This window comes from Bos indicus, chromosome 15 (assembly GCF_029378745.1).
Source record: "Bos indicus isolate NIAB-ARS_2022 breed Sahiwal x Tharparkar chromosome 15, NIAB-ARS_B.indTharparkar_mat_pri_1.0, whole genome shotgun sequence".
NCBI classification, from domain to species: domain Eukaryota; kingdom Metazoa; phylum Chordata; class Mammalia; order Artiodactyla; family Bovidae; genus Bos; species Bos indicus.
In genome coordinates, this window is record NC_091774.1 from 80,618,634 (window position 1) to 80,646,567 (window position 27,934).

General features: G+C 37.6%; 2 protein-coding genes across 2 annotated transcripts; both read right to left on the reverse strand.

The window, feature by feature from the left end:
* Positions 1-9,642: 9,642 nt before the first annotated feature.
* On the reverse strand, positions 9,643-10,599 carry LOC109569387 (olfactory receptor 5G3-like). The gene has a single exon (XM_019974733.2). It carries the CDS (start codon positions 10,597-10,599, stop codon positions 9,643-9,645), a length of 957 nt encoding a protein of 318 aa, XP_019830292.2.
* Positions 10,600-19,039: 8,440 nt separating this feature from the next.
* LOC109569139 (olfactory receptor 5G3-like) lies at positions 19,040-19,984 on the reverse strand. The gene has a single exon (XM_019974445.2). The coding sequence runs from the start codon at positions 19,982-19,984 to the stop codon at positions 19,040-19,042; it is 945 nt and encodes a 314-aa protein (XP_019830004.2).
* Between the last annotated feature and the right edge of the window lie 7,950 nt (positions 19,985-27,934).

The following is a 27,934-nucleotide window of genomic DNA, read 5'->3' on the forward strand; positions in this document are numbered from 1 at the left end:
ACCTGAACAGGACATTTATCCACTTCTGCAAACAAGGAGAATGATCTCTATGCACTTTCCATTTCTGGCATCTATGACATTAGAATTCTTCTTGGACATTATGCTATCTCTATCATGTTTAAAAAAAAAAAAAAGTTCAGTTTAAAAAGTCAGAAGATTAGTTGCTTAGTGCTCTGAAAAGCTGGACTAAACACCAAAGAGCACTCTCTTTGGAGTACTTGGGATGGTGAGTTTTATATTCCCTAAATCTCCAAGTTCATCCAAAGTCTTTCCACTATATTTCAAATTTTCTTTTCATTCCCAAACCATGGAATACTCACTTCATTAAAAGAATTGTTTTTCCATTCACTGCTTTAAGAGGAATAGCAAAACCCAGGGATTTCTGGTTTCCATCAGAAACTCAGTGTGGAAGATTTAATTCCCAGCTTGGTATTCAGCTTCTGCAACAAGCACGATGCCCTCAACACTTGGTAAGGAAGATAAGTCTGGATGTTGATGAGTCTGTGGATCAAGAGAGGCACCTTGTCCTGAATACCGACTCACATGCAGCACAATTAAAGGATGCATGTCCCTATAGTTTTAACTGCTCTAAAGCCAGGTCTCAGAAGAACTAAACCTCAAGAGTGTACACCTGAGGGACAAAATTAAAGCACTATCATTGGACTTTGTGCCAAGGTTGTTTCCAAAATAATGTCTTTTCTCAAATAGAAGATTTCTGAGGAGGGGGAAAAATGTTTTTCCCCCTTTAGATACTCTTTGAAAAAAAACAGGACCTCATTTGCATCCACAGAGAAGGCAATGGCACCCCACTCCAGTACTCTTGCCTGGAAAATCCCAGGGACGGCGGAGCCTGGTAGGCTGCCGTCTATGGGGTCGCACAGAGTCGAACACAACTGACGCGACTTAGTAGCAGTAGCAGCAGCATTTACATCCATAGAGAGTGATGAGCTAAAAAACTGAGCACCGACAGAGATGAGTAGTGCTCTGCCTGGATCCTGAAGCCTAGGTTCAAATCACAGCTCCTTGGCTTGTCCCTTTGAGCTAGTGGGGTTTTTGCTTTTTTTTTTTTTTTTGTATATTTTCTATTTGTTTTTAACTATCTGTTCCTCAGTATCCTTATCTACAAAATGGGGATGATGGATAGCTTGCTCACACTGAAGAATTAGATGAATTATTACATACAAAGCACTTACAAGATTACACACCACATAAGCACTCATTAATGCCTAGAAAAAAAGATTCTATGTTTTATAAAAATAATTTCCTGAACATCACATTGTTTTGATTAGGTCTTTGATTACTTAAGAATTCCATCTTGGCTAGACTTACAAAAAAAAAGACTATGAGAGAAAAGCAGTCTTTTAGTTTTACTACATGAAAGTAAGATTCTCTGTTGGCTTAGACACTAAAGCATCTGCCTGCAATGCAGGAAGCTTGGATTTCACCCCTGGGCTGTAAAGAGAAGGGAAGGGAATGGATACCCAATGGGAGAAATATCAATAACCTCAGATATGCAGATGACACCACCCTTACAGCAGAAAGTGAAGAAGAACTAAAGAGCCTCTTGATGAAAGTGAAAGAGGAGAGTGAAGAAGTTGGCTTAAACCTCAACATTCAGAAAACTAAGGTCATGGCATCTGGTCCCATTACTTCATGGCAAATAGATGGGGAAACAGTAGAAACAGTGGCTGACTTTTTCTGGGCTCCAAAATCACTGCAGATGGTGCTTGCAGCCATGAAATTAAAAGACGCTTGCTCCTTGGAAGGAAAGTTATGACCAACCTAGATAGCATATTCAAAAGCAGAGACATTACTTTGCCGACAAAGGTCCATCTAGTCAAGGCTATGGTTTTTCCTGTGGTCATGTATGGATGTGAGAGTTGGACTATAAAGGAAGCTTAGCACCGAAGAACTGATGTTTTTGAACTGTGGTGTTGGAGAAGACTCTTGAGAGTCTGCAAGGAGATCCAACCAGTCCATCTTAAAGGAGATCAGTCCTGGGTGTTCATTGGAAGGATTGATGTTGAACCTGAAGCTCCAATACTTTGGCCACCTGATGGGAAGAGCTGACTCATTGGAAAAGACCCTGATGCTGGGAAAGATTGAGGGAGAGAGGAGAAGGGGACAACAGAGGATGAGATGGTTGGATGGCATCACTGACTCAATGGACATGGGTTTGGGTGGACTCCGGGAGCTGGTGATGGATGTGGGGCCGAGCGAGCTGTGGTTCATGGGGTCGCAAAGAGTCGTACATGACTGAGTGGCTGAACTGAAATGAACTGAACCCACTCCAGTATTCTTGCCTGGAGAATTTCATGGAGCCTGGTGAGCTACAGTAAACAGGTTCACAAAGAGTCAGACACAACTGGGCAACTAACACTTTCAAAGTGAATTTAATAGATTTTTTTTGTTAGAAACTTCCATGCCAAATCATTAGAAATAAACAAGGTCTTTTCCTACCATACAAGCTATAGTATTAAGATAGAAATAATAACAGAACAATTTTTCTCACTGTAATAAGTCTAAAATTTTGTAATCTTGTCCCTTGACACCAAATTTTGCAGTGTTAAGTAATGAGGTTTCATATTTTTGATAGAAAGCTTAAAATCAGAGAGGGGATTCTTTTTTTTTTTTATTGCAATGTTGTTTACAATAACGAAGATAGCCAAGACAGAAACAATCTACATGTCCATCAGCAAATGAAAGAATAAAGAAGATGTGGTACATATATACAATGGAATATTAATAAGCTATTAAAAAGGATGAAATAATGCCAATTGCAACAACATCGACTTGGAGAATCTCATACTAAGTGAAGTAAGTCAGACAAAGACTTATATGATATTGCTTATATGTGGACTCTAAAAAGCATGATGCAAATGAACTGATTTATAAAACAGAAACAGACCCACAGGCTTAGAAAATGAATTTAAGGATACCAGGGTTAAAGGGTAGAGAGACAGATGGACTGGGAGTTTTGGATTGACATATATACACTGCTATATTTAAAATAGATAATCAAAGAGGACTTACTATATAGCACAGAAAACTCTGCTCAGTATTCTGTAGTAATCTAATTAAGACTTTGAACTGCTAAGTCACTTCAGTCATGTCTAACTCTGTGCCACCCCATAGACAGCAGTCCACCAGGCTGCCCCATCCCTGGGATTCTCCAGGCAAGAATAATGGAGTGGGTTACCATTTCCTTCTCCAATGCATGGAGTTTGAAAGTACGTGTATAAATGAATCACTTTGTTGTACATCTGAAATTAAGACAACACTGTTAATCAACTATTGTGCATGTTCAGTCACTCAGTTCTATCAGACTCTGTGACACCATGGCCTGTAGCCTGCCAGGCTCCTCTGTCCATGGGTTTTACAGGCAAGAATACTGGAGTGGGTTGATGTTTCCTCCTCCAGGGGCTCTTCCTGACCCAGGGATCAAATCCATGTGTCCTGTGTTTCCTGCTTTGGCAGGTAGATTCTTTACCACTGAGCCAGCTAGAAAGCCTGTTAATCAATATACTATACTGTACTCCAATATAAAATAAAAATTGAAAATAGTGCTAATAAAATGCTTAGAGAAACTTATGGTGTGAAACTTCAAGCTACTGAAGGGCCAACTTTGTTTTGATGGCATAAACCAACCAGTGCTTCTTCAGGATTCTGTCACCTTCCCAGGAAAAGACCAGGCTTGGCACATAAGAAATTGGTGGTCATTAACTGCTTGCCTTTGTAATAAAATAACTCGCCTCTGAAATTTATTCTTTTTTTAATTAGGAAATTAAAGATTTTTTTAAATTGAAATATAGACTGACCTACAATATTACGCTTGTTTCAGATGTATTGGGCTTCCCTGGTGGCTCAGCTGGTAAAGAATTCACCTGCAATGCTAGAGATCTGAGCTCGATCCCTGAGCTGGGAAGATCCCCCAGAGAAGGGATAGGCTACCCACTCCAGTATTCTGGCCTGGAGAATGCCATAGACTCTATAGTCCATGGGGTCGCAAAGATTCAGGCAAGACTGAGTGACTTTCAATTTCAGATGTGTGTTATATTATGTTGCTATCTGCCTACATTGTGAAATTATCACTATGAAGATATGTCTAGTAACCATCTGTTCCTATACAAAGTTATTACATTGTTATCGACTATATTCCTTATGCTCTGTATCATATCACCATGACTTTTATATAACTGGAGGTGTGTACCTCAATCCCCTTCACCTATTTCGCCCACTCCTTTCAGCCTCTCTCCTTCTGGCATTTACCCATTTGTTCTCTGTATCTCTGAGTCTGTTTTTATATCACTTTGGTTTGTTTGTTCATTTTATTTTTTAGATCCCATGTATAAGTGAGATCATGCAGTATTTGACCTAACATGACACCCTCTAAATCCATTCATGTTGTCACAAATGGGCACTTCATTTTTTATGACTGAGTAGTATTTCATAACGTGTATGTATATATATACATATTTACATATCCCATCTTCTTTATTCATTCATCTGTTGAAAGGCATGTAGGTTACTTTCATATGTTGGCTACTGTAAATAATGCTACAATAAATACCTTTTCAAATTAGAGTTTTTGTTTTCTTCAGGTAAATACCCAGAAGTGAAAATCCTGGATCGTATGACAGTTCTACTTTTAATTATTTGAAAAAATTCCATAGTGTTTTCCAAAGTACAATCTATAGTAGTTTTCCAATCTACAATGCCACCAACAGTGCACGAGGGTTCCCTTTTATCCACATCCTTGCTAGCACTCGTTATTTGTCATATTTTTCATATTAACCATTTGGATAAATGTGAGGTGATGTCTCACTGTGGTTTTGATTTGCATTTCCCTGATGAATAGTGAGGTCTAGAGTTCTTAACTGAATTGATCTTTAAATCTGTAGCCAGTCTTTACAGGACCATATATGAGCTCAAGTCTTAAGTGATCTGTTCTTCTTGGAGTTCTTTCTTGAATTCAAGGGGTAAATGAGGACTAAAATTTCTTAGAGCAAGCCATTCCAAAAGGATAGTTTTCTGAAATTCAGTTTCCAAATTTTATTGGAAAGTGTTTTCTGTCTCTTTGTGTTAGAAATTCGCCGAACCATATATGTAAATAGATTGAGTTAATTCAGATTATTGAAATTATTCAGATGAAGCAGTGGCAGATTAACTATTATAAAAATCCAAGCTTTCACCACATTAAACACTAATGTTTTTGTTTGTTTATAATATATGTAGAAAATTTTGTTTAGGTTTTGTAATTCTAACAACTTATCTTAGTAAATTGTTTGACTAGTGCATTCAGCAGATTCTTGGAATGGGATCCTGGAATCAGACCACTCACAGACAAATGGAAATGAGAGTCCACTGTTGGTGGAATGAGGTGGTCATAACCATCAGCATGCCCTAGCACAGCATTACTACAACTCACCAGCACCAAATTGGGATAGAGTACAGTTGAAAACTGTGCATTGGCTTTGGCAATTTTTTCTAACATGTGAGAACTATTGAGAGCAGTGGTAACCACTGCACAATGAAACTGACACTTGTGAAATTCCACTAATATGATAAATGATGAGAAAATAACATTTAGGCCGGGTAATTTCCAACTCAAGGATGTAAGAGCAGAGAAGGTATTGGGTGACTGTTTCCTGAGAAGGCATGTCTTCCACTAAAGGAATTTTTTAAAGACACTAATGGAAGGGACTCGAGTTTCATAAGAAACTCAGTGGTAGAAGGTTCTGTTGTGGATCTAAACTTCCTAGAGTCAATGGAGATGATAGGATTCCAGAATACTTGAAACGAGAAATTAATGCCTTCACCAAATATATAAAGGGTGCTTCAGAAGTAGTCACATTATTTCTCTATTTAATTCAGCAGTCTAGACCATCCAGAAACCAGATGACTCTAAAAGAATGCCTGTAACTGAACGACTACATGTAAAAGATGAAATTAGAAGATTTGAAGCACCAAATACAAAAATAAACCCAAAATTAACTAAAGACCTAAACGTAAGACTAGATATTCTTTTTTTTAATTTTATTTTATTTTTAAACTTTACATAATTGTATTAGTTTTGCCAAATATCAAGATGAATCCATCACAGGTATACATGTGCTCCCCATCCTGAACCCTCCTCCCTCCTCCCTCCCCATACCATCCCTCTGGGTCATCCCAGTGCACTAGCCCCAAGCATCCAGTATCGTGCATTGAACCTGGACTGGCATCTCATTTCATACATGATATTTTACATGAGACAGCAAAAGAGACACTGATGTATGGGACAGTCTTATGGACTCTGTGGGAGAGGGAGAGGGTGGGAAGATTTGGGAGAACGGCATTGAAACATGTAAAGACTAGATATTCTAAAACTCTTAGAGAAAAACATAAGCAGAACACTCTATGACATAAATACATAAATTGCAGGAATATTTTTTTCAATCTGCCTCCTAGAGTAACAGAAATAAAAGCAAAAATAAACAAATGGGACCCAATTGAACTTAAAAGATTTTGCAAAGGAAATGATAAAATGAAAAGACAGCTTATGGAATGGAAGAAAATATTTGCAAATGATGTGACTGACAGGGGATTGACTAATTTCTAAAATATACAAACATCTCATACAGTTTAATGTAAAAAAAAATCAAATAACTCAATCAAAAAATGGGTGTGCATGCATGTTAAGTTGCTTCAGTCATGTCTGACTCTTTGAGACTCCATAGATTATAGCCATCCAGGCTCCTCTGTCCGTGGAATTATCCATGCAAGAAAACTGGAGTGGGTTGCCATTCCCTTCTCCAGGGGATATTCCCAACCCATGGATTGAACCCAGATCTCCTGCATTGCAAGTGGATACTTTACCTCCTGAGCCACTAGGGAAGCCCTCACCTCAAAAAAAAAAAATGGGCAGAAGACCTGAATAGACATTTCTCCAAAAAGGACATACATAGAGCCAACAGGCATGTGGAAAAATGCTCAGCATTGCAATTATAAAGGAAATGCAAATCAAAACTACAATGAGGTATAACCTCATGCCAGTCAGAATAGCTGTCATTAAAAAGCCTACAAATATTAAATCCGGGAACTGATGTGAGGAAAAAGGAACTCTACTGTTGATGAGAATATAAATTTGTTTAGCCACTATATAAAACAGTATGACGGTTCCTTAAAAGCTAAAATTAAAGTTAACATAAGATTCTGCAATAACACTTCTGGGTGTATATCCAGAAGAAAAAAAAAACATAATTCAAAAAATACATGTACCTCAATATTCACTGCAGCACTATTTACACTAGCCAAGACGTGGAAGCACATTACTTGTCCATCAATGGATGGATAAACAAGATGTGATATTTATATATACAATGGAATACTACTTGGCCATAAAAAGAATGAAATATTGCCATTTGCAGCAACATAGATGGGCCTACAGATTATCCTATGAAGTGAAGTAAATACGACAAAGAAAGGCAAATAGCATATGATATCACTGATATGTGGAATCTTAAAAGAATGTATGAAAATGATAAAAATGAATGTATTTAAAAACCAGAAATAGATTCACAGACTAGAGACATTATGGTTACCATAATGTAAGGAAAGTAAGGGCGTGAAACAAACATAACATTGTAAATCAACTATACTTCAGGTTTTTTTTTTAATGAATTAAAAAAGAAAAAGGATGCCTGTAGACTGCTTCAAGTTCCAATAAGCATTAGTACCTCTGACAGTGCTCCACAAATACAGGATACTTTAATGGAGCTCCAGTACACGGCATGCAGTCATGATTTGAGGAATGTAGTCTTTTCCATTCTGATTAGAAAAAATAAATAATCAGAAACAGTTTACTTTCATGTAAGATGAACAAAAATATTCATTTACAATATTGCTTTAAGGCTATGTTAACCCTATTTCATTCCTTGATATAGTCTGCAGATATCTGACCCCCCTCTGCATCCACTACACTTAGTGGATACAACACTTAATGTCCTTTACACTGATAACATCACATTAATATAGCAGGTCACACAAACAGGTGCTCCAATATTGGAGGTCTTGGTAAAATGCATGTGGTACCCAGTTCAAGCTCGCTCTGCTCACTACATGACAGGCCAATAAATCTGAGAGACTAGGAGTTGAAGCAAAGATTACTACTTTATTCACAAAGTCAGCTGACCGAGAACATGACTAACGTCTCAAAATAACCATTTTATTGTGGCCTGGATGCTAGTTTCTTTTATAGAAAAGAGATGAGGTAGGGGGAGGTGAGGAAACAAAGTAAAAAGACCATTAATCTTGTAAATATCTCTGGAATGGCAAGACTCAGGGAGGGGATGTGTTAATTTCTTCCTTCTTGCAGCCATTCACCGGTGGACAGGGTCCCAAACAGAGGCATTTTGGTTGAATTTTCTGGCAGAGGGGTAGGGTTCCCAGGCCATTGGGTATAAACAGTATCCTTTTAATGAACAAAAGGAATGGGAAGCAACGTAAAAGTAAAAGAAACAGATCTAATGTGGAGTCACAATAGGCTCTTCACAATTGGCAACATACATTCTCCAAAGGATGAGAGAAAACTCATTAAGATTCAGAAATTTGACACATTAGGTAAATATTTACAGATCTAGTGGTGAAGTCTAGTGCTCATGCTAAAACACCTCCTACAAAGAAAAATTCATGAAGAAAGAACTTGAGTGTCCAGGGAGGCTTCTTTCAGTTTGGAGACAGCATATTCCACAGTTGGGACTGTACCTAGATAGCATATTGAAAAGCAGAGATATTACTTTGCCAACAAAGGTCCGTCTAGTCGAGGCTGTGGTTTTTCCTGTGGTCATGTATGGATGTGAGAGTTGGACTGTGAAGAAGGCTGAGCACTGAAGAATTGATGCTTTCGAACTGTGGTGTTGGAGAAGACTCTTGAGAGTCCCTTGGACTGCAAGGAGATCCAACCAGTTCATTGTGAAGGAGATCAGCCCTGGGTGTTCTTTGGAAGAAATGATGCTAAAGCTGAAACTCCAGTAGTTTGGCCACCTGATGCGAAGAGTTGACTCATTGGAAAAGACTCTGATGCTGGGAGGGATTGGGGGCAGGAGGAGAAGGGGACGACAGAGGATGAGATGGCTGGATGGCATCACTGACTCGATGGACCTGAGTCTGAGTGAACTCCAGGAGTTGGTGATGGACAGGGAGGCCTGGCGTGCTGCGATTTATGGAGTCGCAAAGAGTCAGACATGACTGAGCGACTGAACTGAACTGAACTGAAGAGAGATACGATCCGTCACTTGGGTCACATGCATAAATATTCTCTTTTGTTTCATTATTTTTTCTTTAACACTGACTGTGGTACATTAAAGTTTCCTTGTAACATTGAGTTTGCCCAATTTAAATAGAATTCACATATCCACAATTGTACAAATACTCAGTTTCTTCTAGTATATTTTTATATTTATATTCTCAATTCATTTCTATATTGTTTTTAAACCATTCTCATGTGACAAAGAACAAGACTGGAACAGAAAAAAAACTTAAGAACTACACCATCTCTCAAATCGTCTTGAATAGGCAGAACCAGGACTCACATGAAATTTCAGATTTCCAGGCTAGTGTTCTTATCACTAAATGTTCTGCACCAACATCTACACTAAAACATTAATAGACTTCTATTTCACCTACCCGACAGTTTTTCCTTTCAAACTTTGTACTGAATGAATTCTTCACCTCTTTGTTCCTCAAGCTATAGATCAGGGGGTTCAACATGGGGGTAATCAGAGTGTAAAAGAGGGAAATCACTTTATTGATATCTAGGGAGGAACATGAGCTAGGTCGAACATAATTGAAGAAAAGAGTTCCACCTAGGATGGAGACAACTGCCAGGTGGGAAGAACAAGTAGAGAAAGCTTTCCTCCTCCCATTGGCAGTCTGGATCCTCAGGATGGCCACCAAGATGCAAACATAGGAGATCATGATGATCAGGCCACTGAGCACTCCTATTGCTCCAGCCAAGGTGAAAAGCACCAACTTATTGATCCAGGTGTCTGCACACGCAAGGGAAAGCAGTGGTGAAATATCACAGAAAAAGTGATTGATAACATTTGGACCACAGAAGGGTAAGCAAAAGGTGAGACTTGTATGAGTCATGGTGCTTATAAGAGCCACAGCATAAGGGCCTATAACCAGCTGCACACAGACCCTCTGGGACATAATGAGTGTGTACAACAAGGGCTTACAGATGGCTGTATATAGATCATAGGCCATGGAAGCCAGCAGGAAACATTCAATGGCCACAAAAAGACCAAAGAAAAACATCTGTGCAGCACAACCCATGAAAGGGATGCTTCTTTTCTTTACAAAGATATCACACAGCATCTTGGGGGCAATGGAAGAAGAGGAACACAAGTCTACAAAGGACAAGTGGCTAAGAAAAAAGTACATAGGAGTGTGGAGTCTGGGATCAATCCATATGAGAGTGATCATCCCCAAGTTACCACCCAGAGTGGCAAGATAGAAAAAAAGAAGAATGAAAAAGAGAACAATCTGCTGATAGAGATGATCTGTGAGGCCCAAGAAAAGAAATTCAGTCACAGTTGTCTGATTCTGATCTTCCATTGGTCATCTGCAATCTGTTATAAGAAAGATTTTTTTTTGATGAAAAACAATCATTGAGTTACAAATAACATATTAAGCCAATAAAAGGTTCTGTTAAATAGGTCTATAATAGACAATTACTGAAACACTCTGGAACTAGAAAATAATATTCCCAGACTCTAAGTTAGGCTTCCCAGGTGGTGCAGTGGTAAGGAATCCACCTGCCAGTGCAGGAGACACTAGAGACATGGGTTCAATCCCTGAGTCATGATGACCCCTGGAGTAAAAAATGGTAACCTGCTCCAGGATACTTGCCTGGAAAATCCCAAGGGCAGAGGAGCCTGATGGGCTACAGTATGGGGTCGCAAAAGTCAGACATGACTGAATGACTGAGCACACACACACATACTAGATCAGGGCCGTTTGCACAAGATCCTGTATAAACTTGGGTGATTCACCATTAATTTCTATTGTTTGCCACAAAGAGTCCAAGCCTGTTATCTAAAACTCTTTCAAGTTACAAATTTGTATATGAACTACCTTTCATGTTTAATCTTATTGCATAATTGGATATAAAACCCTAGCTAGAAAAACCTTGCTAGGAATACTGTAAGATCAATGAGATATTCAGATCCTATTATATGACATCTGAGAAATGCAAAACAGGGAATTTCTTGATCTTATTGAATGATAACAACCATCCTAATATTATTAACATACAACTCACGTATGTGTTGATAATTCTATTCCCTACTCCCCCTTATACAAAGATGTGGAAAGGGTAATATACACAAATGACAAAGAGTTTACTCATATATTTTATATCACATACAAAATGATATGATCCATGGAAGGAATGGGGATGCCTTGTCTGTAAAATCAAATTGTTATGACAATGTTAGAAAGCAACTTGTTGTGGAAATTGTATAGAAAATTAAGCATCTTTTGCACCAAAATATCATAGAATTGTATTATGTGACTTACCTTTTCATATGAACTACTTTTTAGGGCACTTATCTTGAAATCTGTTAGGCAATATCAATTACAGAAATGATATATGCAAAATATCAAATATATAATTTTTAATGCAGGGAACACATTTAATAATACATATGTTCTGACTCACTAAACAAGGAAGAAAATATCAAGTTGTTTAAATTTTCTAAGAGATTACTACATAGGTAATTCATATTTTAAAAATCTTGTTTTAAATACCATTTATTATTACTGTAATTAATTTATTCTTTAAGTAAAACAAAAACAGTGTACTATTATTCTTTATATAGTAATCATATGTGAAGTTTGATAAAAAAAAAATCATGACTATATCTATTTGATTATTCATCATTTTCATGACTACTTGCTTAATGCTATGTGGGGTACAATTTCAGTGGTCACAAATACAATTCTAGGCTTGGATTAGGAGCATTAGCCATTGCATGAATGTTTTTGTTTATATCCATTCAAATATACCAATATAGGTGTATGGAGGTAAGGGGTTGACCATACTAATTCTATATTTGATTCAAATACTATTTATGTATTTTAATGTATGTCATGTTCAGGCTTCTATAAAACAAGGAGGATGGTCTTTATGCCACTTTACAGCTAACATTCTGTGACCTTAGAATTCCTTTCATTGTATCTCTGTATTATAGAAAAATAAACAAGAAAATCAGTTCAGAAAAAGTCACACACAAAAAAAGTTGCTTAGTCTCATAAAGATGTGAACGAATTGCCAATCTGCTCTCTTTAGAGAGCCTGATCCAGAACGGTTATATCCCCAAAGTTCAAACACAGCCTGAAGTTTCTCCATCACATTTCAAAAACTTCATGTTATCCAAAGCACAATGTACTCACTTCTTTAAGGATATCCTTTACATAGATCCTTTAATTGCTTCAAGGAATTAATCATTTTCTAGAAATAAGGATGGAACTTTCAACTTCGCTCATGGTGGCAACTTTTTCTAAAGAGGCATGACTTTCTAGGTACTTGGTGAAGAAGACAAATCCCTCATCTTGAACATCCTGGGAGTAAACAGATACTCGTTGACCTGCATATTGATTCACATACTGCATAGAATAAGGGACAGTTTCTTGGGAGTTTACAATAATTTAGAGCCATGTCCCTAAAGAACTAAAGCCTCAAGAGCTTATACCTGGAGGCACAAAACTAACATGATCTCAGTGGCATTTGGACCAACATTATTTCCTAACTGTATCTTTTCTCATAGGGAAGAGTCCTAGGAAAACAGTGTAGATGCTCTCCGTTGGGAGCCTCCCTTGCCAAAAAAGAGCTGTCTCTTTTATCAGTGAGAAGTGATGCATTGAGCCCCCAGCACCAGTTGGGATTTGCTGCCTGGGCATAGTCTTAATTTCATCACTTACTGCCTGTGTCAGTTGGAGCAAGTTTTTAAATCTCTCTATAGCTTGCTCTCTTAAATATATAAAAGTGGTTTCTAGTTCACAAAGATGTTGGAATTATTTAATGAGACAATAATTTTAAAGTATTTAAAGGAGTATCCAGCACAGAATCAAAGTTTAGTATCAAAAGGGGTCTACAGGATAGTTAGGAGATAATAACTAGATATAAAAACAAAACATATGTTCAAGTAACATTTGTCTATATCTAGGCAAAAGTAGAAAACAGTCTCTGATTTAGGGAGCTGGGATATGGGGGTGGGGTGGAGTCCCAAGAAGGAGGGGATATACGTATACTTATAGCTGATTCATGTTGTTGTAAGGTAGAAATCAACACAATATCGTACAACAATTATCCTCCAACTAAACACAAATTTTAAAAAATAAATAAACAAAATAAGCAACAACAACAACAAAAACTAAACACTAGTCTCTGGACTCCAAAGGAAGGACAGATCACTGCAAGCTGGAATAGACCAGAAAAATTTTAAAGAAGGAATTGGTCTGAAAAGATAACCATAATTTAGATAAACTGAAGTTAAGAGGAAAGGCATTCCAGGCAGTGCTATATGAGATGATCTGAAGCAGGGAAGGAGAAACAAAGGAAAGAAGGTTATATGGGGTAGAAGGGTCACCAGAGAGAGAAGAATGTGTAGAGTGTGGTGACACGGGGTGAACTATCTCAATCACCATCTTCTCTGAGAACCTAGTTCTTTATAACTTCAAGAAGAGTGGATAATTCAATTTATCAACCCCAAAAACATTTCACTGATGGTTCACTTATAACTCTTATTCATTATCTATCTCAGAAGGTTGTCAATAATTGGTGTTGCATACATATTTGTTGAATTAGTGGAAAACAAACCCATAAAATCTATATAATTCTTGATGGATCATGTTTAGCAATTATGGTACATAACATTTTGATTAAAAATGTCAAGGGAAAAGTATTTGTACCTCTTATCCTTCTTAAAACCATTTAAAAACAATGAGAAAAGAGAAAAAGCAGATTTAAAAAAAAAGAAAATGATACTTCATTATACCTACCAAAAAATGGAATATAGAAAAAGAACAAGAAGAAGTTTCCCATTAGCAAAAAAAGATAGGAAAATAATTCTTTACTTCATTTTTATAAAAATCAAAAAATGCGTTCTGTGAAACTGCAATATTGAAAAAAGAAACAGCAAACTTATATCATGTGATAGGAAGTTAACTGGCTAAGCCCAGAAAAGGAAAGACTATCAGAATTGTCAGTCACATGTAACAAAACCAAACAAAAGGAATATACACACCGCTTAAAACAATGATGGAATATTTGAGAAATTAAAACACAAAATTTGAGTATAAACTACACATTTGTAGAGAAAATGATTAATATATAGAAAGGAAGATCTAAGATTCTAAAATCCATGAGAAAAGAACCAGAGGGTCCTGGAAGCTCTCTTTGCATTTCAGTGGCAGTGTATTCCACAGTTAGGACTGTGTCTCTAGTCCATATGTTGCATGGCAGAGAAGGCTGCCAGTATTAAGCGAATCAGAGGAGGAAAGGGCTCTGTTGCATGTCCCAGTCACAGTACAAGCAGTATGGCCACTTGGGCTACATGTTAGACTCTGTGATCAAAGGTATACTGGGAAGAAAGAAGTAGTGTGGAGCTTATTACAAGCTTCAGTAAGGCAATAACTCAGGTCATAGGGCTTCAGGAGCAATTCTATGCCATTTACAGCAAAGAATGCTATGGCTTCTGAAAAAGAACTTCAATACTTGAATAAATGACATCATGGGAATAAGCATACAGTCTGCCATAATAACCTGGAACCTGTCAGGTCCTCCCATTATCAGATAGGCATAGCAGCAATCTATCATGGTGCATCAAGATCATATCCAAGAAAGACCAGAGAGCACGTGCAGTTCAGTTCAGTAGCTCAGTCGTGTCTGACTCTTCGTGACCCCATGAACTGCAGCATGCCAGGCCTCCCTGTCCATCACCAACTCCCAGAGTCCACCCAAATCCATGTCCATTAAGTCGGCGATGCCATCCAACCATCTCATCCTCTGTTGTCCCCTTCTCCTCCTGCCCTCAATCTTTCCCAGTGTCAGGGTCTTTTCAAATGAGTCAGGTCTTCACATCAGGTGGCCAAAGTATTGGAGTTTCAGCTTCAGCATCAGTCCTTCCAATGAACACCCAGGACTGATCTCCTTTAGGATGGACTGGCTGGATCTCCTTGCAGTCCAAGGGACTCTCAAGAGAGCATGAATAAGACACAATTCAACTGCATATGTGTAAGGCCTCCTCAGACAACTACTTTGCCTTGGTTGCATTTCTTTTTCTTGGAGATGGTTTTGGTTATCACCTCCTGTACAATGTTATGAACCTTGGTCCATAGTTCTTCAGGCACTCTGTCTACCAGATCTAGTCCCTTGAATCTAGGAGGAGACCTTACAAATAGCTAAGAAAAGAAGAGATGCAAAAGGCAAAGGAGACTCGTTTCATACATGATATTATACATGTTTCAATGCTATTCTCCCAAATCTCCCCACCCTCTCCCTCTCCCACAGAGTCCATAAGACTGATCTATACATCGGTGTCTCTTTTGCTGTCTCGTACACAGGGTTATTGTTACCATCTTTCGCCAGTCCAGGTTCGATGCACAGTACTGGATGCTTGGGGCTGGTGCACTGGGACGACCCAGAGGGAGGGTAGGGTAGGGAAGGGAGGAGGGAGGAGGGTTCAGGATGGGGAACGCGGGTATACCTGTGGCAGATTCATTTCAATATTTGGCAAAACTAATACAATATTGTAAAGTTTAAAAATAAAATAAAATTTTTTAAAAAAAGGCAAAGGAGAAAGGAAAAGATATTTCCAACTGGATGCACAGTTCCGGAGAAATGCAAGGAGACATAAAAAAGCCTTAAGTAACAAATGTAAAGAAATTTTGGAAAACAACAGAATGGGAAAGACTAGAGACCTCTTTAAGAAAATTGGAGATACCAAGGGAACATTTCATACAAAGATAGGCACAATAAAAGACAAAAAAGGCAAGAACCTAACAGGAACAGAAGAGGTGGCAAGAATACAAAGAGGAACTATACCAAAAAGCCCAGTTAACCACAATGATGTGGTCACTTACCTAGAGCCAGACATCCTGGAGTGTAAAGTCACGTGGGCCTTGACAGCTTTACTATGAATAAAGCTGGTGGATGTGATGGAATTCCAGCTGAGCTATTTAAAATCTTAAAAGATACTGTTGTTAAAGTGTTGCACTCATTATACCAATGAGTGCAGCAAATTTCCAAATTTCCAAATTTGGAAAACTTAACAGTGGCCACTGGACTGGATAAGTTCAGTTTTCATTCCTGTCTCAAAGAAAAGCAATGCCAAAGAATGTTCAAATTACCATACAATTGCACTCATTTCACATGCCAGCAAGATTATGCTCTAAATCCTTCAAGTTAGGCTTCAGCAGTATATGAACCAAGAACTTCCAGATGTTCAAGCTGGATATAAAAAAGTCAGAGGAACCAGAGATCAAATTGCCAACATCTGTTGGATCATAGAAAAAGAAGGGAATTCAAAAATATATATATACTTCTGCTTCATTGACTATGCTAAAGCCTTTGACTGTGTGGATCACCACAAACTGTGAAACATTCTTAATGCAATGGTAATACCAGACCTCATTACCTGCCTCCTGAGAAACCTGTATGTAGGTCAAGAAGCAATAGTTAGAACTGGACATGAAACCACAAACTGGTTCAAAATTAGGAAAGGAATACATCAAGGCTGTATGTTGTCACTCAATTTATTTAACTTATATGAAGAGTACATAATGGGAAATGTCAGAGTGGATGTATCACAAGCTGGAATCAAGATTGCTGGGAGAAATATCACCAACCTCAGATACACAGATGATATCACGTTAATGGCAGAAAATGAAGAGGAACTAAAGAGCCTCTTGGATAAAGGTGAAAGAAGAGAGTGAAAAAGCTGGCTTAAAATTCAACATTCAAAAAAAAAAAAGGATCATGGCATTTGGTCCTATCACTTCATGGTGAATAGATGGGGAAAATGTGAAAAACAGTATCAGATTTCATTTTCTTGGGCTCCAAAATCAATCCAGATGGTGACTGCAGCCATGAAATTAAAAGAGGCTTGCTCCTTGTAAGAATAGTTATGACAAACCTTGGCAATGTATTAAAAAGCAGAGACATCACTTTGCTGACAAAGGTATGTAGAGTCAAAGCTATGGTTTTTCCAATAGTCAGGTATGGATGTTCTGAGAGTTAGATCATAAAGAAGGCTGAGCACTGAAGAATTGATGCTTTTGAACTGTGGTGTTGGAGAAGACTCTTGAGAATCCCTTGGACTGCAAGGAGATCCAACCAGTCCATCCTAAAAGAAATCAGTTCTGAATATTAATTGGAAGGACTGATACTGAAGCTGAAACTCCAATACTTTGGCCACCTGATGTGAAGAGCTGACTCATTGGAAAAGACCCTGATGCTGGGAAAGATTGATGGTGGGAGGAGAAGGGGATGACAGAGGAGGAGATGGTTGGATGGCATCACTGACTTGATGGACTTGAGTTTGAGCAACCTTAGGGAGATAATGAAGGGCAGGGGAGCCTAGCATGCTGCAGTTCTTGGGGTCGCAAATAGTTAGATGCAATTTAGCGACTGAACACCAACAACAACTGTTTATGAGGAAGAGCTCTCTTTTCCTACCTCCAACGCCATTCACATTGAAATAATCATTGTCAGTAGCTCATTATATATTGTTTATAATTTTCCCTGTGCTCACTTACACCTACACACACATATACATTTTTTTCATTATATAGGTTTTGCTCTTTTCCTTAATGACCAGCATAAGCACTGATCTTCAACCTGATTTTTTCTAAACTAGCAGTAGCCTGCATGCAATAGGTCTTGCCAATTCAATCCATCAATACCTAATTCAGTCTTTATTTGCTGCACAACATTACACTGAAAAATATGTACCTTTCTTCCATGATTAGTATTCAAGTTATTTCTTTTATTTTATTTGCCACAACACATAGCACTTAAATATGTGAAATCTTATGTTTTGGCATTTATACATCTGTAGTCTACATTTTTTGGAGAAGGAAATGGCAACCCACTCCAGTCCTCTTTCCTGGAGAATCCCAGGGACAGGGGAGCCTGGTGGGCTGCCATCTATGGGGTTGCATAGAGTTGGACACGACTGAAGTGACTTAGCAGCAGCAGCAGCAGTCTAGATTTCTAATAAAGGAATCTCTCAGTCAAAAGCCATATAAATGTATCATTTTAAATGAAAACTACCAAATGGCCTAGGAAACAGTGGAGTAGATTCTTGCTACCAGTAGAAAATAATGAATGCATCACTACATATCAAAAAAGATCTCTTCTTCCATCAGTGGCATGGAATTAAACTGTTAACATTTCACCTGCATTGAAAGGAACTGCCTTGGCATTTTAATTTTATTTCATTTACTTGACCAATCACGATGCTGAACATTTTCTCCATGCACCTTTGGCAGTTTGCATTTCCATCTTTGTAAAATGCCTGTTCATTTAGTTGACACTTACCTATTGTTTTTCTCATTGTGAATTTTAGACTGTTATTTGAATATTAGGGATATTATCCCACTCTTTGTTTCAGGAGCACAAATATTTTCTCTCTTTTTTATTTGCCTTTTAATATTGTTTGTCATACTTTAAGCTTTCCATTATAACTTCTATTTTTCATGTCTAGATTAAACATGATTCACAGATGTATGACTGTACAATATTCACCTGAGTTCTCTTCTAGTATATTTATACATTTATATTCTCACTCCATCTCTGTATTATTTTTAAGCCACTCTCATGTCACAGGGAACAAGATTGAAGCAGAAAATTATTAAAGAACTGCCCATTTTTCAGATTATCTTGAAGAGACAGAGCCAGGACTCACATGAAGCTTCAGATTTCCAGGCTAGTATTCTTTTTACTAAGCATTCTGTACCAATATCTATGGTACAAGACAAGTAGAGTTCTACTTTACCTAGCTACTAAGCAATTCTTCCTTTCAAATTTCATACTGAATGCAGTTTTCACATCTTTGTTCCTCAAGCTGTAGATGAGGGGGTTCAACATGGGGATCATCATGGTGTAAAAGAGGGAAATCACTTTATTGATATCTAGGGAGGAACATGAGCTAGGTCGAACATAATTGAAGAAAAGAGTTCCACCTAGGATGGAGACAACTGCCAGGTGGGAAGAACAAGTAGAGAAAGCTTTCCTCCTCCCATTGGCAGTCTGGATCCTCAGGATGGCCACCAAGATGCAAACATAGGAGATCATGATGATCAGGCCACTGAGCACTCCTATTGCTCCAGCCAAGGTGAAAAGCACCAACTTATTGATCCAGGTGTCTGCACACGCAAGGGAAAGCAGTGGTGAAATATCACAGAAAAAGTGGTTGATAACATTTGGACCACAGAAGGGTAAGCAAAAGGTGAGACTTGTATGAGTCTTGGTGCTTATAAGAGCCACAGCATAAGGGCCTATAACCAGCTGCACACAGACCCTCTGGGACATAATGAGTGTGTACAACAAGGGCTTACAGATGGCTGTATATAGATCATAGGCCATGGAAGCCAGCAGGAAACATTCAGTGGCCACAAAAAGACCAAAGAAAAACATCTGTGCAGCACAACCCATGAAAGGGATGCTTCTTTTCTTTACAAAGATATCACACAGCATCTTGGGGGCAATGGAAGAAGAGGAACACAAGTCTACAAAGGACAAGTGGCTAAGAAAAAAGTACATAGGAGTGTGGAGTCTGGGATCAATCCATATGAGAGTGATCATCCCCAAGTTACCACCCAGAGTGGCAAGATAGAAAAAAAGAAGAATGAAAAAGAGAACAATCTGCTGATAGAGATGATCTATGAGGCCCAAGAAAAGAAATTCAGTCACTGCTGTCTGATTCTGATCTTCCATTGGTCATCTGCAATCTGTTATAAGAAAGATGTTTTTTGATGAAAAACAATCATTGAGTTACAAATAACATATTAAGCCAATAAAGGGTTCTGTTAGATAGGTCTACAATAGACAATTACTGAAACACTTTGGAACTAAAAAATAATATTCCCAGATTCTAGGTTGAGCTTCTCAGTTGGTGCAGTGGTAAGGAATCCACCTGCCAGTGCAAGAGACACTAGAGACATGGGTTCAATTCCTGGGTCATGAAGATCCCCTGATGTATGGAATGGCAACATGCTCCAGTACACTTGCCTGGAAAATCCCAAGGGCAGAGGAGCCTGATGGGCTACAGTATGGGGTCGCAAAAGTCAGACATGACTGAACGACTGAGCACGCACACACATACTAGATCCTGGCAGTTTGTGCAAAGATCCTGTGTAAACTAGGGTAATTTACCTTTAATCTCTATTGTTTGCCACCACAAAGAGTCTAATCCTGTAATCTAAAACTCTTTCAAGTTACAAATTTGTATATGAACTACCTTTCATGTTTCATCTTATTGCATAATTGGATATAAAACCCCAGCTAGAGAAACACTGCTAGGAATACTGTAAAACCAATGAGATATTCAGATCCTAACAACATATGACATCTGAGAAGTGAAAAATAGGGTATTTCTTTATTTTAATGATCACATGCATCCTAGTATTTTAAACACACAATTCACATATGTGTTTATCAATCCATTCCCTACTACCACTTATACAAAGATGTTGAAAGGGTAATATACACAAATGACAGAGGTTACTAATTTAAAAGAATATGACCCATGGAAGGAATGAGGATGCCTTGCCTGTAACATCAAATGATCTGGCAACGTTGGACAGCAAGTTGTCATGGAAACTATATGTAAAATTTAGCATCTCTGCACCAAAATAATGGAGAATTATTCTATATGATATATTATATTTCATATAAACTTATTTTAGGGCATTTATCCTGAAATCTACCAGGCAATATCAATTATGGTAATGTTATATGTAAAATATCAAATGCATGAGACTTTATGCATGAAATACATTCAAGAATATGTTACTTTTGGACTCATTAATTAAGGAATTAGGACTCAAACTGTTTAAAATTCCTACAAGAAGATTACTATGTAGGATAATTTATATGAAAAATAACTTGTTTTAAATAACATTTATTATCACTACAGTGATAAATAAATACAACAAACTACTCGAATTATATAATAGTTATATGTAGAGCTTGATAAATGAAAAACAAAAGTGACTCGATTTGTGATTATCTATCATTATGATTTTCTGCTAATGCTAAGGTGGAGTATATTTTCAACAGTCATAAAGATATTTCTCAGCATAGATTAAGAGCATTATCCATTGCATAAATGCTTTTGTTTAGTTCAAGTTTTAGTTCAAAAACTTTTTATTTATTTGAATGTGAGTCAGTTTAGGTCCTTTATAAAGCAAGGAAGGTAGTCTTTATGCCACTTTCACAGCTAACATTCTGTGACCTTAGAATTCTTTATGGACTTTGTAGTACCTCTATATTATACAGAAATAAACAAGAAAATAAGTTCTGAAAAAGTCACAGAAAACAGTTACTTTGTCTGTTTAAGGAAGTAAACAAAGTGCCAGTCTGCTCTCTTTAAAAGAGAACTTGGTCTGGAAGGGTTATATTCCCAACATTCAAGCGCAGCCTGAAGCTTCTCCATCATACTTCAAAACTGTCATATTATCTAGAATGCAATGTACTCACTTCCTTAAAGATATTCTTTATGTAGGTCCATTGATTGCTTCAAGTAAATAACCATTTTCTTTATATAAGGGTGAAATATTCAATTTCCTTCATGGTGACAATTTTTTCTAAGAGGCATGACTTTCGAGTATTGGAAGAAGACAAATCCATCATCTTGAACATTGTAGGAGTAAAGAGATACTCTTTGACCTGCATATTGATTCATATACTGCCTAGAAGAAGATACTTTCCCTTGGGAGTTTACAATAATTTAGAGCCAGGTCCCCAAAGAACTAAAGTAACAAGAGTTTACACCTGGAGTCACAAAATTAACATGATCACAGAGGCATCTGGACCAAGTGTTTTATCCTGTCTTCCCTGGAAAGAAGATTACTCCTAGGAAAACAGTGTATGTTTTCCCCCTTTTGGATCCTCCCAAAAGAGAGCTCTCTTTTCTATCAGTGAGGAGTGATCCATTGAGCACCCAGCACCAGCTGGGAGCTGGTGCTACCAGATAACAGTCTGCTATCTGATTCTAGAGCCACACTGCCTGGGTGTAAATCTTAATTTCATTATTTACTGGCTGTGTCACTCTGAGCAAGTTTTTAAATCTTTCCATGCCTCATTCTCTTAATACAATAAATAAATAAATAAAAATGGTTTCTAGCTCACAAAGGTGTTGGAAGGACTTAACAAAGCAAAACATTAAAAGAATTAAAAACAAGGTCCAGCATAGAATCACTGTTCACTAGTCATTTACTATCATAAGGGAACTATAAGAGTATTTAGGAGATAATATCTAGATATAAAATAACAGAATGATCTTTGTTCATTTCCAAGGCAAACCATTCAATATCATGGTACCAACTCTATGCCCAGACCAGTAATGCTGAAGAAGCTGATGTTGAACGGTTCTATGAAGACCTACAAGACCTTCTAGAACTAACATCCAAAAAAGATGTCCTTTTCATTATAGGGGACTGGAATGCAAAAGTAGGAAGTCGGGAGACACCTGGAGAGACAGGCAAATTTGGCTTTGGACTACGGAATGAAGCAGGGCAAAGGCTAATAGAGTTTTGCCAAGAGAACACACTGGTCATAGCAAACACCCTCTTCCAACAACACAAGAGAAGACTCTACAATGGACATCACCAGATGGCCAACACCAAAATCAGGTTGATTATATTCTTTGCAGCCAAAGATGGAGAAGCTCTATACAGTCAGAAAAAAACAAGACCAGGAGCTGACTGTGGCTCAGAACATGAACTCCTTATTGCCAAATTCAGACTTAAATTGAATAAATTGGGGAAATCCACTAGACCATTAAGGTATGACCTAAATCAAATCCTTTATGATTCTACAGTGGAAGTGAGAAATAGATTTAAGGGACTAGATCTGATAGACAGAGTGCCTGATGAACAAAGGATGGAGGTTCATGACATGGTACAGGAGGCAGGGATCAAGACCATCCCCATGGAAAAGAAAGGCAAAAAAGCAAAATGGCTGTCTGAGGAGGCCTTACAAATAGCTGTGAAAAGAAGAGAAGTGAAAAGCAAAGGAGAAAAGGAAAGATATGCCCATTTGAATGCAGAGTTCCAAAGAATAGCAAGGAGAGATAAGAAAGCCTTCCTCAGAGATCAATGCAAAGAAATAGAGGAAAACAATAGAATGGGATAAAAAATAAATAAAATGGAAAAGACTGGAGATCTCTTCAAGAAAATTAGAGATACCAAGGGAACAAACATTTCATGCAAAGATGGGTTCGATAAAGGACAGAAATGGTATAGACCTAATAGAAGCAGAAGATATTAGGAAGAGGTGACAAGAATACACAGAAGAACTGTACAAAAAGATCTTCATGACCCAGATAATCACAATGGTGTGATCACTCACCTAGAGCCAGATATCCTGTAATGCAAAGTCACGTGGGCCTTAGGAAGCATCACTACGAACAAAGCTAGTGGAGGTGATGGAATTCCAGTTGAGCTATTTCAAATCCTAAAAGATGTTGCTGTGAAAGTGCTGCACTCAATATGCCAGCAAATTTGGAAAACTCAGCAGTGGCCACAGGACTGGAAAATGTCAGTTTTCATTCCAATCCCAAAGAAAGGCAATGCCAAAGATAGCTCAAACTACCATACAATTGCAATCATCTCACACGCTAGTAAAGTAATGCTCAAAATTCTCCAAGCCAGGCTTCAGCAAAACATGAACCGTGAAATTCCAGTTGTTCAAGCTAGTATTAGAAAAGGCAGAGGAACCAGAGATCTAATTGCCAACATCTTCTGGGTCATCGAAAAAGCAAGAGAGTTCCAGAAAATGTATATGTTTCTGTTTTATTGACTATGCCAAAGCCTTTGACTGTGGGGATCACAATAAACTGTGGAAAATTCTGAAAGAGATGGGAATACCAGACCACCTGACTTGCCTCTTGAGAAACCTATATGCAGGTCAGAAAGCAACAGTTAGAACTGGACATGGAACAACAGACTGGTTCCAAATAGGAAAAGGAGTACGTCAAGGCTGTATATTGTCACCCTGCTTATTTAACTTCTATACAGAGTACATTATGAGAAACGCTGGGCTGGAAGAAGCACAAGCTGGAATCAAGATTGCCGAGAGAAATATCAATAACCTCAGATATGCAGATGACACCACCCTTATAGCAGAAAGTGAAGAAGAACTAAAGAGCCTCTTGATGAAAGTGAAAGAGGAGAGTGAAAAAGCTGGCCTAAAGCTCTACCTTCAGAAACTAAGATCATGGCATCCAGTCCAATCACTTCATGGGAAATAGATGGAGAAACAGTGGAAACAGTGGCTGACTTTACTTTTCTGGGCTTCAAAATCACTGCAGATGGTGAGTGCAGCCATGAAATTCAAAGATGCTTACTCCTTGGAAGGAAAGTTATGACCGACCTAAACAGCATATTAAAAAGCAGAGACATTACTTTGTCAACAAAGGTCTGTCTTGTCAAAACTATGTTTTTTCCAGTAGTCATGTATGGATGTTAGAGTTGGACTATAAAGAAAGGTGAGCACCGAGAATTGATGCTTTTGAACTGTGGTGTTGGAGAAGAGTCTTGAGAGTCCCTTGGACTGCAAGGAGATCCAGCCTGTCCATCCTAAAGATCAGTCCTGGGTGTTCATTGAAAGGGCTCATGTTGAAGCTGAAACTCCATTACTTTGACCACCTGATGTGAAAAGCTGACTCATTTGAAAAGACCCTGATGCTGGGAAAGATTGAGGGCAGGAGGAGAAGGGGACAACAGAAGATGAGATGGTTGGATGGCATCACCGACTAAATGGACATAAGTTTGGGTAAACTATGGGAATTGGTGATGAAGAGGGAGGCCTGGAATGCTGCTGTTCATGGGGTTGCAAAGAGTTGGACATGACTGAGCAACTGATCTGAACTGATCTAGATATAAAAATAAGACACCAGTTCAAAGTAGCATGTTCTTATCTCTAGACAAAAGATGAAAAAAAAAAAAAAAAACAGTCTCTGGATTTGAAAGGAGGACAGGTCACTGTAGGAATAAAGAAGGAAATTTTCAAAAAAGAAGTTGGTCTGAAAAGTACAATTTAGATATACTGAAGTTAAGAGCAAAGGCATTCCAGGCAGTGCTAATGAGTTGGTAAGAAGCAGGGAGGCAGGAAAAAAGGCAAAAGTTTTGTTTTGCATAGAATGGTTGCAGAAGAGAGAGAAGAACATGCAGAGTCTGATGACATTGGGTGAATTCTCTAAATCACCACTTCTCTGAGAATCCTAATTACTCATCCCCCTCAACAAGGGCAGATATCACTGCCATAACACTTCACTATTAGCTCATTTATGACTCCTGTTAAGTATCTAACTCAGAAGGCTGTCAATAATTGTGTTCTGTACATATTTGTTGAATTTATGGAAACAAACCTATAAAATCTATATATTCATAATGGTTCATGTTTTGCAATTTAAATTATGCTATATTATTTTTAAATTGGAGGATAGTTGCTTTATAATGCTGTGTTGATTTATGCTTTACAACAATGTGAATCAGCTATAAAGTACACATACTTTTGCTATAATTAAAGATACTGATGGAAAAATACTTCTGCTATTTTTCTTAAAATGATCTAAAATCAATGAGAAAGCAATGAAAACAGATTTTTAATAGAGAATGATAGTACATTAAACCAACCAAAAAAGTTATAGGAAAAATAACAGAACGTATTCAATTAATTAAACAGTTTTTGGAAAATCCTTGTTTGTCACATTAAAATAAAAGTAATATCTACTCTATGGAATAGCAAGGTTAAAAAAAGAAATAGCAAAATGATATCAGGTAATGCAAGGTGAGCCGGCTGAGCCCAAGAAAGAAAATTATATGAGAATTTTTTAGTCACATGAAACAAAACAAAAAAAGGAGCATAGATGCTTCTCAAAGCAATCATGAATGACACATAAGATCTCTGTGGAATAAAAGTGTACAAATTGTCTTGAAAGAAAAAAATATAAATTAAATAGCTCATGGTTTATTCTAGTAAAGTGTGTGGACTTCATTTTTTTCTTGACTGTATGATAAAACTCAAATTGTTCTCAGACTTCTCCATGATATCATTCCACACTACATTCTTTGCAATGAATACTCTTATTGATGGAACCAAGACTGAAAAACTCCGTTTACAGGAAATGGTGGTATGACAATAATAATTTAACCAGTAAAGACTAATACTAATAATATAGTAATATAATCAAACAACAAACTTGAAATAAAAAAGAAGGAATTTTGCAGGCACTCTGTACAGCCCACCAGCCTCCTCCTCTTCTGTGTGCCCGACTCTGTTACCCCATGAACTCTAGCCAGCCAGGTTCCTCTGTCCATGGGATTTTCCAGACAAGAATACTGGAGTGGGTTGCCATTTCCTTCTCCACCTCTTGGTGTAGGAAATTGTTAAATATTGCTTAAGTGTAACACACATCATTTTATATGTAAGTATATTCTAAGATGGAAAATTTGCCACTGGGGCATTGAAAAGTGAAAGTGAGTGTGGTTCAGTCATGTCCGACTCTTTGTCATCCCATGAACTGTAGCTTGCCAGGCTCCTCTGTCCCAATAGTGGAGTGGGTGGCCATTCTCTTCTCCAAGGGATCTTCGCAACCCAGGAATCACCCCTAGTTCTCCCGCATTGCAGGTGGATTATTTACCATCTGAGCCACCAGGGAAGCCCAAACGTGGAGCCCCACCACTAAGAGTAGAGAATCTTGACCACTGACCTGCCACGGAAGTCCCTAGGGGCATTAGGGATAATAATGTAAACTATCAAAATCAGGCTATGGAAAGAACATAAGGAATGTAAATGTACTAATATTAATATCTTTCATACCAATATGATCTTAAGGTAATAATTCTAGAAACAAAAATGTATAATATTGCTTCTAAAGATTAATATCAGAATGGATAAAAATGAATTGTAAAATTTTCAAATTACCAGAAGAAATTCACATATTTTATACATGCCAAAAACATGAAAAATTTATACCATGAAGTAAAATATTTTTAAAAGAAATACTAAAAGCAAAACAGCTTTTAAATGAAATAGCACATTTAAAACAGAACTTATTTATTGTTGCAGCACAATCATTTATAATAACAAAAGATTGGGAGTAATTTTGTATCAATAAGGGATATATTAAATAGTTCTCAAAATGAGTTAGAGCTATGTGTATTGATTCAACGTAATATTCTAAAGTATTTGACTCAAAAAAGGAAGGAGTAGAAGTGTGTACAAGGTAAGCTTTCATTTATGTTATTATAAAAGCACACAAATTTACATCTGTGTATGCTTTTCCTCAATAGACATGGGTTTGGGTGGACTCCAGGAGTTGGTGATGGACAGGGAGGCTTGGTGTGCTGTGGTCACAAAGAGTCAGACGTGACTGAGCGACTGAACTGAACTGACGCTTTCATATGCAGAGAAAAACCTCTTGATAGAAAATATCTCCATAGGAATCTTTGTAAAGTGGATGAGAAACAGCACTTATTTACCTTTGCTGTCATGCAATTTAATTTTGTACTAAGTGCAATCATACTGCATAACCGAAAAAGAACAGACACTAAAAGTCTTATTGGAAGTAATATTTAATATTTAATCAGATGTATTCATATATTTATGAAAAACAGAAGAAGAAACAGCACGTATAATAGGCATGATCAAAGGAATTTC

What these genes read in the sequence shown, in the direction of transcription:
- LOC109569387 (XM_019974733.2), bottom strand. Translation starts at nt 10,599, where the DNA reads ATGGAAGATCAGAATCAGACAACTGTGACTGAATTTCTTTTCTTGGGC.
- LOC109569139 (XM_019974445.2), bottom strand. Translation starts at nt 19,984, where the DNA reads ATGGAAGATCAGAATCAGACAGCAGTGACTGAATTTCTTTTCTTGGGC.